The sequence below is a fragment of the Meriones unguiculatus genome, chromosome 1, assembly GCF_030254825.1.
Source record: "Meriones unguiculatus strain TT.TT164.6M chromosome 1, Bangor_MerUng_6.1, whole genome shotgun sequence".
Lineage (NCBI taxonomy): Eukaryota > Metazoa > Chordata > Mammalia > Rodentia > Muridae > Meriones > Meriones unguiculatus.
The window spans coordinates 24,127,035-24,140,134 of record NC_083349.1 but is presented as its reverse complement, the minus strand read 5'-3'; the positions used below and the strand labels follow the sequence as shown (position 1 = coordinate 24,140,134).

The 13,100-nt window shown below is 53.4% G+C and overlaps 2 protein-coding genes, 1 long non-coding RNA gene and 1 other non-coding gene across 7 annotated transcripts in view; 2 read left to right on the top strand and 2 right to left on the bottom strand.

Moving 5' to 3' along the window:
• Window positions 1-128: 128 nt before the first annotated feature.
• Window positions 129-2,392, bottom strand: B4gat1 (beta-1,4-glucuronyltransferase 1). The gene is made up of 2 exons (XM_021650265.2): window positions 1,184-2,392; window positions 129-980 (listed from the first exon to the last, which is right to left on the bottom strand). The coding sequence occupies exons 1-2, from the start codon at window positions 2,237-2,239 to the stop codon at window positions 789-791; spliced, it is 1,248 nt and encodes a 415-aa protein (XP_021505940.1). The 5' UTR covers window positions 2,240-2,392; the 3' UTR covers window positions 129-788.
• A 63-nt stretch (window positions 2,393-2,455) lies between these two features.
• On the top strand, window positions 2,456-9,597 carry LOC132654323 (uncharacterized). Of its 2 annotated transcripts, none has more exons than XR_009592010.1 (3): window positions 2,456-2,760; window positions 3,089-6,145; window positions 6,792-9,597. It is a non-coding gene; the product is annotated as an uncharacterized LOC132654323 (long non-coding RNA). The 2 variants fall into 2 exon arrangements; XR_009592011.1 differs by having other exon boundaries at window positions 3,084-6,145.
• Trnas-gcu (transfer RNA serine (anticodon GCU)) lies at window positions 2,816-2,897 on the top strand. The gene has a single exon. It is a non-coding gene; the product is annotated as a tRNA-Ser (tRNA).
• Slc29a2 (solute carrier family 29 member 2) overlaps window positions 9,584-13,100 on the bottom strand; it is a 7,258-nt gene continuing 3,741 nt past the window's right edge. Inside the window, exons 8-12 of one of the 3 annotated variants that reach the window (XM_060384331.1) lie at window positions 12,551-12,681; window positions 12,213-12,318; window positions 11,965-12,127; window positions 11,072-11,271; window positions 9,584-10,561 (exon numbers count right to left, since the gene is read on the bottom strand). In XM_060384331.1, coding sequence (XP_060240314.1) covers window positions 10,518-10,561; window positions 11,072-11,271; window positions 11,965-12,127; window positions 12,213-12,318; window positions 12,551-12,681 — 644 coding nt within the window. In that variant the 3' untranslated portion in view covers window positions 9,584-10,517. Of the gene's footprint in view, window positions 10,562-11,071; window positions 11,272-11,777; window positions 12,128-12,212; window positions 12,319-12,550; window positions 12,682-13,100 lie in introns of those variants that run through there. The other 2 variants (XM_021650300.2, XR_009591997.1) reach the window with 2 other exon arrangements.

The following is a 13,100-nucleotide window of genomic DNA, read 5'->3' as shown; positions in this document are numbered from 1 at the left end:
ACCGGCCCACAGTATCCCAGGCCTCCAGCCTGCCCTAGCATTGTGGTCTGGGCCCTTGGGCCCACCACGGGATTACACCACGCTCCCGCCCAACATCCCTCAGCTCAGGAGAGTAACAGAGCCAGCTGTGGGTGTGAACACTCGTTTATTTACACACTGTCATCCGAAGGCAAATGAGCGGCCCTACCGACTGGAGGGCACAGATCTGATGCTTGAACCCCCAGGGCCTGCAGACCCTTCCCCTCTTTCAGGGAGCTTGGAGGGCTAAGGCATGAGAGAACCAGGAGGCTTAAGTTCTGCCCCAGTTCTGAGCTACATTCTAGGTTTTCATCTTCCTTACCAAAAGGCTCATTAAGTACTCAGGCTTCTTTCTCAGCTCCAGCCCAGTCACACTTTTTGCTCTGCTGCTATCCACCCAACATTGTTAATAATGACAATATCATAATAATAACACCGTGATACTATTATTAATAATACTTCACATTTTTACGAAGTTTACAGGATGTTTTCACATACAGCGTCTCATCTGAGCCGACCTGTGAGGTAGGTATTTTCACCTCCCTTTTTACAGACGGGTTAACGGAGGCTCAGAGAAGTAACAGGATTTGCTCAAGGCCACACAGCTAGTTAGTGGTAAAGCCGGGACTTACTCCCAGCACCCCATGGTCAAGTCCAGTGTACCAAAACCACAGCTACCTCTGTAAAAGCAGAGGGATGTTTCTTACCCCAGCCAGGCCTGAAAAGCCAGATGCTGAAAATTCTCAGTCCTTTCCAGGGGAGGAAAGGACTCAGCATCGATGCGGAGAGTTGGGGTACCTAGCCTTCAATTCCTGTTTGAACTGGCGATAAAGAATCTTATTGCGCTGGTTTTCAGCCTCCTTTTGGGGATGGAACTTCAATGCTTCCTTGAAGCCCTTATGAACCAGAAAACCTTCGTTCAGCACCTCAAAATTAAACCCTGCCACGTGCAGCTCACAGGCCTGGAAAGAGAGGTGGGGAGAAAAGGGAGGGGAAGGTCATAATAGTTTAATGACATCCTCAGGGCCAAAATGATCATCCCTAAAGAAGATCCACCCTACCTTCCTCTTGGGAATTCTCACCATCCAGCCACTTTCCTCTTGCTGCACTACCCCCTAGCCACTCCATCCCTGACACACCCCTAGCCCCCGTCCCTTTTACACACCTGGCTGATGCGATTGAAGCCATACTGCCGAAAGCGTTCATCAAAGGTGGGCACCTTTCCTCCAGCGACATAAAATGGTTCCCAGGGGTCCCTCCAGGGCACCGCGTAGGCAGGTCTCAGTAAGCTCTCTTCTGGCAGGTTGACCCAGCGGGAGTAGTTGGTAGGTGCATGGCAAGGCGTGCACAGCCCATAATAGAAGGGTCGGACTTCGCCCACCTGATAGAGCTGCACCAGCTCGTTCTTGTTCATCGGCATCCGGCGGGCCCGGCGGATTTCAAACGCGGGCACCACCAGGGCTGTGCCATCCCAGTGGTTACTCTGATCCAGCATCTCCCTCAGGCCTCTCCACAGCCCTTCGCTGGGCACCATGTCCACATCGATCACCAGGGCATAGTTGGCCTCTTCCCGAGCCAGATTTCTTAATAGGTTATTGGGGTAGGAGATGTTGGTGCCCAGTGCATAATTAATCCCAGGCTGGGCCACTCTGGCTAGCTTGTCAAAGACCTCCTGGCAGGACCGCAGCAGGGCAAACTCCCCAGGTTCTCGGGGGTCGGGCACAGCGGCCTCATAACGCGAAGGGCACACGAGGTGCATGGCGACCCTGGCGCGCATCTCAGGGCAGTGGCTACTTAGCGCGTAGGCCAGCACCGTGGCCAGCTGCGCCTCTTCTTTGGTGGCCGCGAACACTGACACGGACAGAGGACCCTCCCAGCGCTCCAGAAGTCCGGACAGGTGCAGCAGGTTGTCCACGCTGGCGTGCGTGGCCAGTATGACATCGCTGGGGTCCATGGTGGTCTTCAGCAGACCCCTGTATACGCGATAATCGCCGCTGGCATCCAGAACGCCTCCGGAGGCCAGTGCGGTGCGGAGCTGAGACTTTACCTGGTCCACGGATCGCGGGGACGGCGGGAAGAACTCGAAATACTGTTCCTGCTCCTCCTGACCGTGCAGCCCGGAGAGCAGTGATAGGTACAGCAGCTGCAGCATTGCCACCAACATGAGCGCGGCCAGCAGCAGCTGGTAGAAGGCGCATCGGATGGCGTAGGACATTTGCATGGCTCTCGGGGATCCCGGCGCGAAGCGGGGACCACCGGGCCGTAGCCTCTGCCAGCCACCGCAAGCCCGGATTTACCGCAGCCTGCCGAGCGCAGCCGAAGGCCAACCGAGGCCGGCCGAGCCCGGAGCGCAGCCCCGCCCACCGCCCGCTCGCCTCCACCCAGGCGCGTGCCAGCCCGTCCTCCGGGAGGGAGGAGGAGCCACTGCAGCCGCCGCCGGCGGGCGCGCGCTCTGCAAACCGCGAGCCCGGCCGCGTCCACGTCGCGCGGCCGCGGACCCCTGGACGCGTCCCTCTCCCGGGGAACCGGACGCAGACCCCGGGCCGAGCTCGTCCTGAAAGCCTGGCGCGCCCTCCGAGCCGCAGGCGGGGAGACCCGTGCAGAGCTTGGCTGCATCACTGACGTGATGGCCCGGCTCCCGGTTGGAACCTTCGTAGAGGAAAATGTAAAACTCTTTGTCTCCGTCTCTGCTTCCTCGGAACTTTTCCTGGTGAGCGCTGGAGACGCGTGTGGAAGCGTGCGGTAGGTACCCAGGCGATGAGAGATGTGGGAATGTGGAAAGCAGCATGGTATATGGGACGAGGTGGCCGAGTGGTTAAGGCGATGGACTGCTAATCCATTGTGCTTTGCACGCGTGGGTTCGAATCCCATCCTCGTCGGTCCTGTTTTACAGGGGAGAAGTCTTCTTAATTTTCCACATCCTCCTGTCCCGAGCAGCAAACTGAAAAAAACGGGGGGGGGGTTTCCGGGGGGGGTTCCATCCTGTTTGTCCGCAGCCCGTGTTTCCTGCGAGTTCGTACCCCAGGCTTTCAGAACGTGCAAGCTGTGTTTTTCTTTCTTCCGAGGACAGCGCAGGGGTCGTTGCCATCTGAGACTCGTACCTGGATTTTGGCCAGCAGCACCTCACCTGATGTTCTCTGCGGAAGTGCAGTGCCTTGATTGTTTAAATGACTAGTTTTTCGTGCAATTGTTTCTTCTCACTCCTCACAGGGTGGAAACGTGGTATCCACACACCCCTCACCCCCAACACACATCTTGGAAGGCTTCAAATAGTCCAAGACACTTAGTGTTTGTGGATGAGTGGAACCGTGAACCCTTTAGCGGAAGTGTGGGAGAAAGGCAATTACTTCCTCAATTATACTTAATAAATACTGGACTTTTTAAAAACCAAGTCAGGAGACGGGCTTAGTTAGGGCAGAACACTGAGTCTTGGTAAGGAGCGCTGGGGGAGACTGGGGAAGGCAGGCCTTGAGTGGCAGCGGTGGGGGGGCTTCCCCAGGCTGTAGGGTCCCAAACATTCTGGAGACCTATATTTCACAGATGGATACAGTAGTACTCAGGACACATGCTCTCTGCCAAGACTGTGTCAGGCACTGGGCTTGGGGCCCCTGCACATGCCAGTCCTGTTCTTCTCCCTGAAGACAGGCTTCAGGAGAAGAGGGAAAGAAGGTCAGGACTTTGAGCACAGGTTTTGAAGACATGGGGTTCAGAAATCAGACTTGGGGCACATGAGAGTTCTGTTCTGCCCTCGGCCGTCCTATAACTCGCTCTGACCAGGCTGACCTTGAGCCCAGAGATCTGCCTGCCCCTGCCCCTGCCCCTGCCCCTGCCCCTGCCCCTGCCCCTGCCCCTGCCCCTGCCCCTGCCCCTGCCCCTGCCCCTGCCCCTGCCCCTGCCCCGGCCCCTGCCTCCTGAGTGCTGGGATTAAAGGTGCTGAGATCTAAGTCATGCACCACACTGCCAGGCCTTAGTTGTGTCTTCTGTTTGTTTATTACAGATTTATTTTTATTGTCTGCGTGTGAGAATGCACAGGAGTGCAGGTGCTCGGAGCAGGGATTCTGGAGATGCAGTTACAGACAGTTGAGAGCTGCTGATTGTGGGTGCTGGGAACAGAACGCGGGTCCCCTGGAAGAGCAGCAAGTGCTCTTAGCCACTGAGCCATTTCTGCAGCCTCCCTAGTTTCGTTTTTTTATAACTTGATCAATATAAGCTGGATGTCATGGCGCAGGCCTTCAGCTCCTGACCTGAGGAGGCAGAGGTGAATGGATCTCTGTGAATTCAAAGCCAGCCTAATCTAGAATGAGTTCCAGGACCCTGTCTCAATTTAAAATAACAATCTGAATGACAAACTTATTTGTTTTAAGACAGGGTCTTATTGTAGAGAATTTATTAATTTGGCAGGTTTTTCTAACCTGGCTAGCTCCCAAATAATTGAGACAGAGACCTAGTGATTTATTAAAACAGCTTTAAGCAAAATAACTGGGCAACTATGATTTATACTAATTTTCTAGGTAACTGAGGATGACCTTGAATACTTGATCCTCCTGCCTCCACCCCTCAAATGTTGGCATCACAAGTTGTTACCACGATACCTGGCAAGTATGACTTTAATTAGTACTGACTACTAAAATCACATTTCCAATTTCTAGGGCTGTTTTTGTTTTTGTTATGTGTGTGTATGTGTTTAACCATATGTATTTATCAATAATTCCTAGGTCAGCAATGCTGTTTTTAACTTTTTTTTTTTGTCTTCACAAACAGAACTCTTAGAATAATAGACTCAGGGCTGGGCAGTGGCGGCACATACCTTCCATCCTGCCCCTTGAGTGCTGGGAACAAAGGTGTGCACCACTGAGCCTGGCCTGAGATGGTCTTAGTGTGGAGCCCAAGGCTGTCTTCACATGGATCCTCTCGTCTCGCGCTCCCCAGTGCTGGGATTACAAGCATGCATGCCATGTGTAGCTGGATTTCTGTTTTAAGTTTTGGAACCTATGGCCTACATTCTCACTGGTAACAATTGTCCTGGGAGTAGCATGGCTTTTCTCTCTGTGTGGAAGCCTGTCCTCAACATCAACCCAGCTGCTTGCAACTCTGCCGTAGCCTTCATTCTCCACTCTAAGGACCTGCTGGGGTGAAACTTAAAGGTCTTCTCAGGCCATTCGCTCACCAGGCACCTCGCTGTGCATGCCTGTGACTTTCTGAATTTCTTGAAATTTGAGGAAGCTTTTCAGTGCGCCATAAAAAAAATCCCTTCCAGTTCTTCCTGCTGGATGTTGAGCTATTGTTTGCCTCACCGCTAGCTAATCTTCACTCCACACAGCTGACATTCATTTGTCTCTCAGCATCTTAGAGAACGCACCTCGACAGGAGCCTTTCCCACCTGGGATTTCTGTTAGGGAAAACACAGACCCAGGTTTGGCCTCAGTCCTCTGGGCTGTTCCCAGATGTGTTGAAACAGGTAAAGATAATTCTTTTAGAACAAGGCCTGCTTTCCCTCCCTCCCGAGCCAGTCGCCTGGGTCCTCACAACCACTGCTGTGTGGACTGATTCTGCGGCTGCAGCAAAATCCCTGAGGTAAAAACTCACGTGGAGACGTGGAGGAAAAGTGTATTTTGGCCCGTGGTTTCAGAAGTTTCAGTCCTTGGTGATTTGGCCCCATGTCTTTGGTCCTGTGGCAGGACCGAAGTCCTAAGATCTCTTCGGAAGGCCTGGCCCCCACGATCTAGCTTTTTTCCACTGGGCCCCACTTCCTAATATTTTTCGCTTCTGATGGCACCACAGGCTGTGATCAAGAGTCAACACAAGAAGCCAGCACTCCAGAGGTTGAGGCAGGGGGATCTCTGTGAGTTCCAGGGCTAAATAGTCTCAAAAAAACCAAAAACAAGCCATGCGGTGGTGGTGCTCACCTCTAATCCCAGCATTTGGGAGGCAGAGGCAGGTGGATTTCTGAGTTTGAGGCCAGGCTGGTCTACAGAGTTCCAGGATGGCCAGGACTACACAGAGAAACCCTGTCTCAAAACCTGCAAAACTCCAAAATGAAGACTCCACACACAGTCCTTGGAGACATTTAAGATCCATGCTGAAACAACCAACCACCAACCCCAGGAAGGGAACGGGACAAAGACAGGTAAAATACTACAAAGATTTCTTATCTTTTTTAGTTGCCTTAACTTTTTTGCTAGAAAAAAAAAAATGTTTCATTTATTCTTCATTGGCAAAAGTCTTTTAAAACAAACACACAGGCTGGTGGGATGCAGGTATAGGCACCTTCTGCTGAGCTTGATGACCTGAGTTTGATTCCTGGAACCCACATGGCGGAAGGAGAGAGCCATGTGGCCTCCATGTGCACCCTGTGTCATGCATGTGCCTGCACTCCCATGCATGGTATACAACAGCCACAGAGAAAACAAAAACTCAAACCCACAAGCAGATAGGTGAAAAGAAAAATAAACACACAAGTCAGTATTCTTTTCCTTAAATGAGCAGCATTGCTCCTTGTGAGACATTCAGTAAAAATCTCTGTCTGTTTCTGTCTCTATCTCTGTGTGTGTGTGTGTATGTGTGGGTGTGCATGTGTGCGCATAGGTGTGTTTGTGTGTGTATGTATGTATGTGCAGCTGTGTGTGTGTGTGTGTGTGTGTGTTCAGATGTGTGTACAGGTATGTTTGTGTGTGTGCGTATGTGTGCAGGTGAGTGTATGTGCGTGTATATGTATGAATAGGCCAGAAGTTGACTTTAGGTGTTTTCCCTGTCATTATCCACATTATTTTCAGGACAGGGTCTCTCACTGAACCTGGAACTCACCAGCTTGACTGGACTGTCCGAGCAGGGAGCCAGCCTGGGATCTGGCCATCTGTGCCCTCAGTGCTGGGATACAGGGAGGTACTGCCATGCCCAGCTTTACCTCCACTGCTGGGGACCTCGTGCTTACACAGAAAGTGCTCTACCCACTGAGCATCTTAAAAGTTTGCCTCCGAGTTTTATTGGCTTTTGGCACTTTCATTCCACTCTGCCCAGGAAGTCCACAGCAGCAGACAAATGTCGGGTTTCAGGCATACAAAGCCTCTCCAAAAACTGTGTCTGTACAGCCAGTGCAGTGATGCACGCTTTTAATCCCAGCACTTGGAGGCAGAGCCAGGGAGAGCTCTGTGAGCTGGAGGCCAGCCTGGTCTACATAATGAGTTTTGAGGACAGCCAGAAATACATGCTAGAGATGCCGTGTCTCAACAGAACAAAACAGCCTGGCTGTATCAGGGCTTGAGGGCAGTTAGCACCTGCAGATTCATCTGCCATGCTGTCTCGGAGTCCTTGCCCTCGTCCTGCACGTGTGCACACAGTCCTGGTTCCTTCTAAGGACTTAGCGCTGGTCACTGCCTCTGTTCCCAGGAGAACTTCAGTTTACTCCTCTGTAAAGCAGGGCTACAGAAGGGAGAAGCTGGACTCTATAGCGCAGTGGCTCTCAACATGGGGGTCAAGAACCTTTTGAGGGTCGGACAGCTCTTTTACAGGGGTCACCTAAGACCATCAGAAAACAGATATCAGCCCAGCAGGTGCTGGCACACGCCAGATATCTGTGAGTTCCAGGCCAGGACAGCCAAGGCTACACAGTGAAACCCTGTCTTGAAAAAGAAAATAAAGAAAGAAGAGAGAGAGAGAGAAGAAAGAGAAAGAGAAGAAGAAAACGGAAAGAAAGAACAGATATTTACAATTTGTAAAATGAATTTACAATTCATAACAGTAGTAAAATGACAGTTAAGAAGTGGCAACAAAAGTAACTTTATGGTTGGTGGGGGTTGCTGAAACGTGAATGTCATTCTGGAGCTTCGGGGCCTCCAGCCGCTGATGAGTACAGGTGCTGGACTCAAAGGAATGAGGCTTAGCCGGGCGGGTGGGTCTGCAGGATCCTGATTCCTGGATGCCCGAGGGGTTTGGATCTACATATCTGGCACAGCTCTTCTAGTGACACAGCTCTATTGGGGGGAGGGGAGACGGGGGGGCAGGGTAAAGGCTATATAAACCTTTGGGAAGTGGGAGGGTTTTCTGGGTTTGGCTGGGACTGAGGTGCTGGGAATGCTTCATTTGCATGGAGAGGAATTTCAGGTGCCAGCTGGACAAGTCCTTGTCACCAGGCTATGTGACTCTCTCAAGGATGGCGCAGGTAGGGGATCACAAGACTACGGGCCCCAGGGCATGCAGACACAGGACAGGGAGGGAGTGATTTTTATTCTGCTACTGTCAAGACTAAGAGCTTCAGCCATGTGCGGTGGCACACCCCGAGAGGCAGAGGCAGGCGGGTCTCTGAGTTCTGAGTTCGAGGCCGGTGTGGTCTGCAAAGTGAGTCCAGGACAGCCAAGGCTACACAGAGAAACCCTGTCTTGAAAAAACAAAAACAAAACAAAGCAGCCTCTGGTCTAATGGAACAGTTGGGTGGGAAGATGAAATTATTTTTTCTTTTTTAAAAGATTTACTTTATGTATATGAGTACTCTATCTGCATGTGCACCTGCACGCCAGAAGAGGGCCTCAGATGATGTTACAGATGGTTGTGAGCCACCATGTGGTTGCCAGGAATTGAACTCAGGACCTCTGGAAGAACAGCCAGTGTTCTTATCTGCTGAGATTCTCTCCAGCCCCAGGGAAGATGAAATTCTAAGTGTGACATCTGGGCCTGGTTCTTCACTGCTCAGCCCAACTCTCAGCTTACTCCAGGTGACAGAAACCCCTGTGGGTTTCCTGGGGCTGCCTGGTCTCAGTGGAGGGATGGGTACTTTCCTGACCCCATCTGCAAGGCCTAGAGAGTTCTCTGGAGGCACAGACTCAGCTAGCATGGGGACACAGTCCCACCAGCCGCAGTCAGCTCTTGGTCTTTGCTTGAGGTCTACCTTGTAGCTTATCTCTGCCTTCAAAGTCATACCTTGCCTTACCGTCCGCTAAGATAGCAAGAGCCTGTGGCTTCCACGTGTGTGCCCTGTACTGGCTACACAAATGTTCAGTTGGCACATGTGTGCAAAGACGAAGGAGACCAATTCTCCACTCCTCAGGGACCCTGGCAAGATTGCTCGAGTCCTGCTCAGGCTGACTGCCTCACTGAGGCTAAGATTCCTCAAAACGAGGAGGAACACCGGGAGCAGAAGCAGATGCAGGGGAGAGCTGGGCTTCAGGAAAGGGGACAGCAGCGGCTAGATACTCAGCCAAGTTCCCTGCTCGAAGTACAAAGCCACACTGCTTCCTACACTCCAGGTTCATTTATTTTTCCTTGGTGGGCATGAGTGTTCGCCTGCATGCGTGGATGAACACCGTGTTTGTGCCTGGCACCCACAGAGCCTACAAGAGGGTGTTGCATCCCTGGGACTGGAGTTCCAGGGCTTCTAGTCACCATTGAGTGCTGGGAACCAAACCTGGCTGCTTTGGAAGGACAGCTTCTTGCAGACCCATTTGGCCGCCTCGGCCATCAAAGCCAGCCAGCGCACAACCCTCTGCCCCTTCCAGAATCTGCCAACTCAACTCTGCCCCACCCAGTTTACTGAGGCCAACCAAGCAAGCAGAACATTCCGGAAAAACCATCATAGAAATGAACGGTTTTTATTGGACTTGGAAACAGGGTCGGAGGAGAAACGGGGTGAAAAGATGGTAGCAAGTACCCGGGGGCACCTGCCTGGATACCTTGGAGGAAGAGAAGCAAGTGGTGGGCCAGAGGTGGGGGTGGGGTCAGCACCTACAAGGAGGGGGATGAAGGCCTTAGCTTCACTCTTTGATGGGCCAGTCACATCCCACCTCGGGGATGTTCCGGGGACCTGGCTGAGGCTTCTGTGAGCAGCTGCAGAGAACGGCACAGGCAGGCTGACTGCCCTTCTGTCAGACGGGCCTGTCTGGCTTCCAGGGAGTACTGACCGAAAGAACACTGTTGGAGGCTCGGAGGTCAGTCCTCTGAGCTTTCTCTTCCCCTCAGCTTCCAGGACGCTTCATGCCCTCGCCAGGGCCTTGGGGGGCTAGTAGGAGAGAAGCCATTCTGGAGCTGGCCACCATCCCCATTCAGTCACATCGAAGACCACCAGGGTATCCTCAGCAAGGCCTACAGGTGGCTTTGATCCCTGGGATCACTGGATGGTTTGATGAACAGACATAGTCCCGGTAGCAAGGAAGGGCCCTGGGCCTGTGCGCTCTTTCCCCAATTCATGCCTTCCAAGATGCTCTCTTCTGTGCCTCAGAGAGGTCCATCTCTCTGTGTCCCATTTCACTCCTGGGTAAGGGGCAGAATGACCGCTGGTGGAGTCTTCCTCACCATATGCAGTGTGGCTACCAGCCAAGGTTCTGTCCCCTCCTGGTACCCACAGACCGAGAGAGGCCAGGTGTAGCAGAGGTCCTTCCCCTGGGAGCGTCCCGGCTCTGGGAGCAGAGCTGGGAGGAGGACTGTGGGGAGCGCTGGGAGCCCTCAGAGTAAAGCCTTGAAGAGGAAGGACAGAGAGGCCCCGCAGGAGAGCCCCAGGGCCAGGAAGAAGGTCATGAGGGCTCCGGCCACTTCCCTCTCATGCGGCAGCACCTGCCTAGAACACACAGAGACAGGAACTTAGAATGTCAGGCCTAACCTTAGACCCAGCTTCTGGGCCCTCTGCTGCCCCTTGGCACTGGAGTTCTAGCCTGGGTCTGACCTCACCCTCTGCCACTGTAACCTGGCCTTTCTCTGGGCTCAGTCTCCTCCTTTGTAAAATGAAGTTGCTGAAAAAAGGACATCTTTCAGGACTTTCAGGATCTGGCTTCGTAGGATACTAGATTCCGTCACCGTATTCCTCAACAAAATGTCCTCACCTGGTTCTTCTTGCCATGCTTACTCTCCTGAGAGCCAGCTCTATTGCCCCTGCGGGAAATGGCCAGTCACCTGGGCAGGTAACTGCCCCAGCTCCTAGCCTGGGATAAGCAAATAGTGAAGGCCTGTCCCACAGGATGGCGCCAGAGATCTTGGGACAGCTATCTAGGGGTCGTGGTCTGCCTTTCCCATAGCCCTCAGAGAGCGGGGCCCTCCCCATCACCAGCACCCAACCCTTTGCTTCCCAGACCTGGGCGCCAGGCACATGGTGAGAGAAACCAAATAGCCATTGGAAACGGCGAAGAGCAGCATGAAGGTGATGAAGTAGGCGTCCTGCCAGAAGATGATGGGCAGCCGGGCACGCTCGGGCACATGGCACAGCATGAAGAGTGGCACAAACAGGAAGCGCAGGCACACCAGCAGGGGCAGCAGCCGGCTGTCCTCATCTGGCTGTGACAGAAGCTTAGGTGAGTGCAGGCCCTGCAGCTAGGCTGGGGTTACGCCAGGTGCCCTAGGAGGCCGGGAGAGGCCATCCAACCCCCTGGAGCTACAGTGAGCAGAGTGAGATGGAGGAGGGAAACTAGACTCAGGGCTTCTAGGAAAGCAGCTAGTGTTTCTAACCCCTGGGCTGCCTCTCCAGCCCCTGAGCAATTCTCTATAACAAGAGCATCTGAAACTCGGTCCGCTAGCTTTCGTGAAACACACAGCACAGTCAGATCACTTGCAAAGTCACTGTGCATCGGAGCACTGGCCTGTATTTCTCCAACCTAACTACAAGTAGAAAGCACCGGCCAATGTCTGGGATGAGAATCTCAGCAGGTGGGAGGCTGGGTCTCTAGGGTGGGTCCCCACTCAGGCTGCTGCTGATGTATTTGTTACACTCCCCAGGGAGCTCTCATGTAAGGAAACAACACCCCGCTGACAGCAGTCCCCTCGAATCACGTCCAATTCCTCACCAGGTACAAGAACCTCCACTGCCCGGAGGGCTGGGCTGGGCACTGGGGACATGGTACTTCCCCAGATGTGGTGGCTTCTCCCCTGGAGGAACGCACTGCCACCCTGGCTGCCCATTCCAGTGGCTAGTCACCTACTGCCAGTTGGAGGGCTGACCGATGTCAGGTTGGGGGTACTACTGAAAGTCACCTTTCTGTGTTCCTCCGCACCCTTTGGTCCCCGGCTACTTCCCAAACTTCTGGCTGGTTCCGCCCAGACAAGCTCACCCACAGGAAGTACGAGGTCAGGCTCCGGCCCAGCCAATCCATGGTGTTGAAGAGCAGGAAGCAGCAGATGGGGTTGAAGAACCGACCTGCGGAAGAGAGAGCCCACATCACCCCCACCCCACTCCCCGCCTGCCCTCACTCCCCCAGCCTCTGCTCCGCCCCAGCACTCACTCCACTTCCCAGGGCTGGTGGAGCTGGTCACCATGGCTGTGATGGCAGGAAAGACCGACAGGGTGACTGTGAAGACCAACACAAGGCACAGCGCCGTCAGCCAGATCTGGGAGCCGGAGGCAGGGGTGTGAGTGGGCAGGGCAGCACCATGTCCACCATGCAGCCCCGCCCACACCCCTGCTGCTGCAGCCCTGCCCGCTCTGTTCCTGAGCCTCCATGACCCAAGGACCCGAGGGAGTAAGCACTAAGGTCCGATTTTCTCCCCGGGCTGGAGGAAATGGCCCTGGGTGGATGGTTAGGAGCTATCTCTTAGCTGGACCTTCCAAAAGACAACGAACCTTCCGGAAGACAACGAAGACTGAAGGTTTTCCTGGCTTCAGTGGCTCATCCAGCTCCGGCTCCTTCTCAGGGTCAAGATCCGGAGTTGGGCCTGCCTGCTGGGGGCTGATGGGAATCCCATTCTTCTCATCTATGGGAGAGGGCAGGCCCATGACTCAAATTCCCAAAAGCAAGGAGATCCTCAGTGGTGAAAAAAGAGACTCTTTCCAGCCTCAGTCCAGGAGAGGGGGGTTAATAATAATGATAGCCTGCTTATTCACTTATTAATGGTGGCGTTGGGGATTGACCCACAGTGTCTTGAAGTCACTGAATTACATCCCAGCACTTGTCTGTTTTTGTTGTTTGTTTTTGAAGACAGGATCTCTTTCTAGCCCAGGCTGGCCTAGAACTAACTCTCTTTTACCTAGCCTGACCTCTGATTTGCTATCCCCCTGCCCACGTGCCAAGCAATGACTTAAGCATCTTGGACGGATCCTCTCATTGTCACTTTACAATGAAGAAATGGAGGCTAAGCTGGGCATGATGGCAAATGCCTTTAGTCTCAGCACC

Bases quoted from the DNA above. Each gene is read 5' to 3' on its own strand.
- B4gat1 (XM_021650265.2), bottom strand. From the start codon at position 2,239: ATGCAAATGTCCTACGCCATCCGATGCGCCTTCTACCAGCTGCTGCTG. The intron at 981-1,183 runs GTGTGTAAAAGG...CTCTCTTTCCAG, and splicing joins GCTTCAATCGCATCAGCCAG to GCCTGTGAGCTGCACGTGGC.